Genomic DNA, 5,740 nt, shown 5'->3' on the forward strand with positions numbered 1-5,740 from the left:
CCGAGCGGGCGGGGCTTAAATTAATATAAAACACCACGTAGGTGCGGGCTGCCGAGCTCCTGAGCCTACAGTTTGGAGCAGGAGGAGGTCCCTGTCTTCCCAAACGCCTTTCCTTCTGCTGTGACCATGTAGAGCAGCGGTTCTCAACCTGTGGGTCGCGAACCCTTTGGGGGTCGAACGACCCTTTCACAGGGGTCGCCTACGACCATCGGAAAAGCACATATATAATTACATATTGTTTTGTGATTAATCACTATGCTTTAATTATGTTCAATTTGTAACAATGAAAATACATCCTGCATATCAGATATTTACATTACGATTCATCACAGTAGCAAAATTACAGTTATGAAGTAGCAACGAAAATAATTTTATGGTTGGGGGTCACCACAACATGAGGAACTGTATTAAAGGGTCGCGGCATTAGGAAGGTTGAGAACCACTGATAGAGTCTTGGCGGAACGGCCCCTGCTTCACCCAAAATGGGTTTCCGGATTTGATGATCAGTCATGCACTCCTGATCCCGAAAGCACCTCAGCGCCTGGGGTTCCAGCTTCTAGGGACGCCTTCCCATGAAGCCCCTCACCTAACTACAACGCCCCTGACCTCTGACCTCCCAGCCCACATGCACCCCCTCTCAGTCATCCACACAGCTGGAAGCACCCACCTCTCAGAAGTCTTGTGTGGCCTGGTCCACTGGAAGGTCTCAGGACCTCCAGTTGCCATTATGGTCATCACTGCACCTGCACAGAGCCCCAGAGGGTTACCTGAATGTGAATCCTGCAAGGCCAAGCAGGGTCAGTCCCAGCGGTGATGGGCGATGGCTGGCAAGGTGGAGCCTTGTCACCCTCCCCTGGATATCCCCCCCCCCCTTACAGGCCATCTGCTCAGGGGCTCCTCTCACCCACCCTGAGGTCCAGCTTATGTTCCTGTTTCTGAAGTTCCTCCTCTCACCCTGAGGACATAAACCAGGACGTTTGGTCTGAGGCATTCACACCTGTCACCTCTCTGGCACCTTTGACAATCCTTAGAGGGGGGGTTCTTGCCCCGCTTTCATGGGGCACCAGAGTCCATAGGAGTGGAAAAATGCCCCAAGTACTGGCAGAGGAACAGCAACACAGCCTGGTCTGAAAGGAGTCCAGACTTCCCACCCAGGGCTATCCCTGGTGGGGAGCAGGGGTGGGCTGGAGGCAAATGCTAACCGGCTTTGGTTTTGACAAATACGTGGCTTACACGTGGTTACATAAGTAAGGTGGTTTCTTCCACGGTAGGGTCCCAAAGCTCCCACAGTCAAATGACAGTGCCCTGGCCCGGCTGAAATTGTTACCGAAAGCTGCTCACAAACCAGCCCTTCCACCCACCTATGTCCCTTGGCTGGGAACCCTCTGTCCCTGACAAACAGTCACCTCATGTTCCCAGGAGCTCTCCTCCGCTGATTCCCTGCTCTTCCCTCGGGGAGGTGCATGCTCCCTGCACATCCCTATCAAATTCCGGGGCCTCGGGTACCAGCCTCAGCCTGCCTCCTCTGGGGAGAGAGGCCCTTTTGGGATCCTTGGCACAGAGACCAACAGGGGCATTACTTATGCTCTATGCGCCTGTCTGGCCCATCCCTCAGAGACCCTTTTGGGATCCTTGGCAAACAGGGGCATTACTTATGCTCTATGCGCCTGTCTGGCTTCTTCCCTGACCAGTGGGCCGTGAGGCAGGACTGTGTCCCAGGGTCTCTGAACCCCCACACTGGGTACTCAGGGACTTGGGGAATGCTTGGAGCAGGCCATGAAGCTAAGAGGAGCTGGTGGCCACTGTGGGAGGTCAGGGGTAGGAAGCAGGGTCCCTTGGAATCTTCTAGCTTCAGGGGCTCTGGCTTAAGCAGAGACCTGAATTGATCCTTACTCTACCCATAATTTTATGAATGACCTGGGCAAATCTCTGTCTTACTCGAGGCTACTCAAAGACCGGCCCTTCCATCCACCTATGTCCCTTGGCTCTGTGTCTCCACTTATAAAATGGGAAGTTGAATTCAGTGACTTCTCAGGTTCCTACAGCTTCCACTACCTCTGGTTCTAAGTCTCTGCTATCAACATCCCCAGCTCACTCCACCATGCTCCCCCAGGCCTCCTGTCTCCAGGAGAAAACCTTCCAGTTGAATCTCTTTCCTTTCAAGAGACTTTCCCTCACCCTATGCTCCTTCCTTTCCAAGCCACCAGTTGCCCCCTAACAGGCATTTGCACCCCATTTTGGCCCTCCTCGGCTTGATAGCACCTTTGGAGGCCTAAGAACTGAAAAGACAATCCTCCTGGTGTAAAAACACTAAACTGTACAATACGTGCAATGAAGTTCACAAATTCTGATGTCTCTTATGACTACATCTTCAATTAAAATTACATATATAATCCCCCCCGCCAACATTGCTGGGGCTTTGAATGTGTGCTTCATCTGCCTTGGTCAGCCTCCCCAGCCTATCTGCTTGGCCATTTAAGGAAGCATGCACTCCTCGGCCCAGGCACTGTACTTCAACACTTTGAGCCATCATCTCTAACCCCACTGCAGTAAGTAACATTGCCTCGATTTTACAGGTGAAGAAACAGGCTCATAGAGGGATACACTTGCTCCCCAACTAAGCAAGGGCAGAACCAGGCCTGATTCTGAGGTCCAGCCTCCTTCACCCACGAGGCTGTGGCCCTCTCCTCTTAAAAATGGTTCTTAGCCACAGTGCAAGCAGAAAAGTCAAGCCAGCTGGTGGTGCCAGGGGCCTGGCATGCCTGGCAGTGGGCACAGCTGGTTCAGGGTGTTCTTGTCCAGATGACAGCACAGGCTTCTGTGAGCTGACCCCGCTCACTCTCTTCCTTCCTTTCCCATTTAGCCTCTATCTCCCTCTGCTCGGTGTTTACAGCTTCTCACTACACATGAGTCTCATTCAGGGCCATGAAGGTGCAGAACAAGGTCCTGTCTGGGGTGTAAAACCTGCTTGTCTCAGTGATCCCGCCTGACACCATACCCTGCCTGTATCCCAGACTTTTTAAAAAAATCCTCACCTGAGGATGGTTTTTTAAAATATTGATTTTAGAGAGAGAGAGGAAGGGAGAGAGAAACATGGATTGGTTTCCTCCCATACAAGCCCTGAGTGGGGATCGAATTCACAACCTAGGTATGTGCCTTGATCAGGAATCGAACCTGCAACCTTTTGGTGTATGGGACAACACTCCAACCAACTGGGCCACCCGGCCAGGGCTGTCTCCCAGTCTTAGTTTCAGGGATTTGTCCCCCAGACTGCCCCTCCATGTCAGGAAATCTCACCCATCCTAGAAGCACCACAACCCTTGTTCAAATACAACTCTAATTTCATTCCACTCTGCCATCACCATGAGTGGTGCACATACCTCTCTTTCCCACTAGATGGCAAAATCCCTGAAAGTGAAAATCACATCTATTTCTCCCAGTGGTTCTCAACCTTCCGAATGCCGCGACCCTTTAATACAGTTCCTCATGTTGTGGTGACCCGCAACCATAAAATTATTTTCGTTTCTACTTCATAACTGTAATTTTGCTACTGTTATGAATCGTAATGTAAATATCTGATATGCAGGATGTATTTTCATTGTTGGCGACCCACAGGTTGAGAACCACTGATAGACCCTTTACCTCTCACGTGCAAATGAATATTTGTGGAATGAATGAGTTTATATCATATCTATCTACTAAGTTGCTCTATCTATACACACACACACACACACACACACAGATAACATTTATTAAGTGTATATTATGTGCCTGTCCCTGTACCAGGTATTTTACTTTTGCAAAAGTTAAGAAATACTCAGAACTTTAAAAATCCATAGAGATAAGTAGTACACTAGCAGTTGCTGGGGGTTGGGAGTAGTTGGGTGTGAAGAAATGGTAGTGACTGCTAATGGGTATGAGGTTTCTTTTATGGTGATGAAAATGTTGTGGGATTAGATAGTGGTGATGGTTGTACAACTTTGGGGATCTACTAAGAGCAACTGAAAAGGAATTAATTTTATATGTGTATTATATCTCAGTAAAAAATAGCACTTTATTTTATTTTTAAATATATTTTTAAATATATTTTTATTGATTTCAGAGAGGAAGGGAGAGGAAGAGAGATAGAAACATCAATGATGAGAGAGAATCATGGATCGGCTGCCTCCTGCATGCTCCACACTGGGGATCCAACCCACAACCCAGGCATATGCCCTGATCAGGAATCGAACCGTGACCTCCTGGTTCATAGGTCGACGCCCAACCACTGAGCCACGCCGGCCGGGCAAAAATAGCACTTTAATACACAATTTCATTTGTTGGTAATCTTCTCAACTGTGTATGTATGTATGTGGGTATTAGTATTTTTATCACCATTTTACAGAAGGAAAAACTGAAGCTCTGAGAGGTGAAGTGATACAATAGGTTGTTGTAGAATTAACTGTAAGTAGCTAATACTATGGAGCCTAACATAATTGGTCTATGCCGTCTTCATAACAGCCCCATGATTTTCAACCCGTTTTGTAGACAAGGAAACTGGCTTTGCTGAAAGTTTCAAGGTTAGAAGAGAACTGAGATTCAACCACAGGCAACCTGATGCCAACCTGCCCCGTCTTTTAGTTGTATTTTTGAAGTGGTTGTTCGAGGCAGCAAACTCCGGCGTTAACCTATGCCGCCATCTTCGGGTATTAGTATTTTTATCACCATTTTACAGAAGGAAAAACTGAAGCTCTGAGAGGTGAAGTGATACAATAGGTTGTTGTAGAATTAACTGTAAGTAGCTAATACTATGGAGCCTAACATAATTGGTCTATGCCGTCTTCATAACAGCCCCATGATTTTCAACCCGTTTTGTAGACAAGGAAACTGGCTTTGCTGAAAGTTTCAAGGTTAGAAGAGAACTGAGATTCAACCACAGGCAACCTGATGCCAACCTGCCCCACAAGCACCTGCCTTCTTAAATTAACGGGATTAGCGATCATTTGTGGGGATATGAGCAAGCGCCATCCCGTGCACCACTGCCGCTGCCACTGTAACTTGGCACGAGCACTTTGGAAAAGTGTCTGTCAGTGTCTACTAGAGCTGAATGTCTACACACCTTCCGACCCAGCAATTCCACAGAAATGTGTATATACGGGCACCACAAGACAGGTGCAAGGCTCTTCAGAGCAGCATCATTCTTATTAGTCAATATTGGAAACAACCCAAATGTCTATTAACAAGCGAGTGGATAAATCCATTGCAGTGAGATCACACTACAGAATATTAATACTGCAATGAGAGTGAACATTCTACAACCAAATGCAACCATATGGATGAATCTCACTGACAACATGTTGAGCAAAAGAAGCCTGACATGGGAGTGTATATGCTGTATGATTTCATTTATATAAAGCTCCCAAATAGGCTAATCTATGGTGTTAGGAGTCAAGGTGTGTTCAGGCTGGGTGACTAGAAGGGATTAAGAAGGGGTGTCTGGGGTGCTGCTAACATTTTCTTTCTTTATCTGAATTCAGGTTACACAAGTGTGTTCCCTGGGAATACTTACGATGTGTGTACTTTTTAACATGCATGTTAGATAAATATCTTTTAAAAGGGAAACCAGTTTTCACAGGCACACACATCCACAACCAGGAAGCCTCACTAAACTGATCGATGTGTCTCTCCCACATCGATCTCTCTCTTTCTCCCTTTCTCCCTTCCTCCTTCTCTAAAAAAAAAAAAAAAAAAAAAAAAAAAA

At 47.2% G+C, this 5,740-nt stretch overlaps 1 protein-coding gene across 1 annotated transcript in view; it reads right to left on the reverse strand.

Annotated features, from left to right (window-relative positions):
* The window catches only part of MLXIPL (MLX interacting protein-like), a 34,552-nt gene that overhangs the window by 18,657 nt on the left and 10,155 nt on the right, over window positions 1-5,740 (reverse strand). Inside the window, exon 2 of the mRNA XM_014548511.1 lies at window positions 668-743. Coding sequence (XP_014403997.1) covers window positions 668-735 — 68 coding nt within the window. The 5' untranslated portion in view covers window positions 736-743. The remainder of the gene's footprint in view (window positions 1-667; window positions 744-5,740) is intronic.

The sequence above is a fragment of the Myotis brandtii genome, unplaced genomic scaffold, assembly GCF_000412655.1.
Source record: "Myotis brandtii unplaced genomic scaffold, ASM41265v1 scaffold510, whole genome shotgun sequence".
NCBI lineage: Eukaryota > Metazoa > Chordata > Mammalia > Chiroptera > Vespertilionidae > Myotis > Myotis brandtii.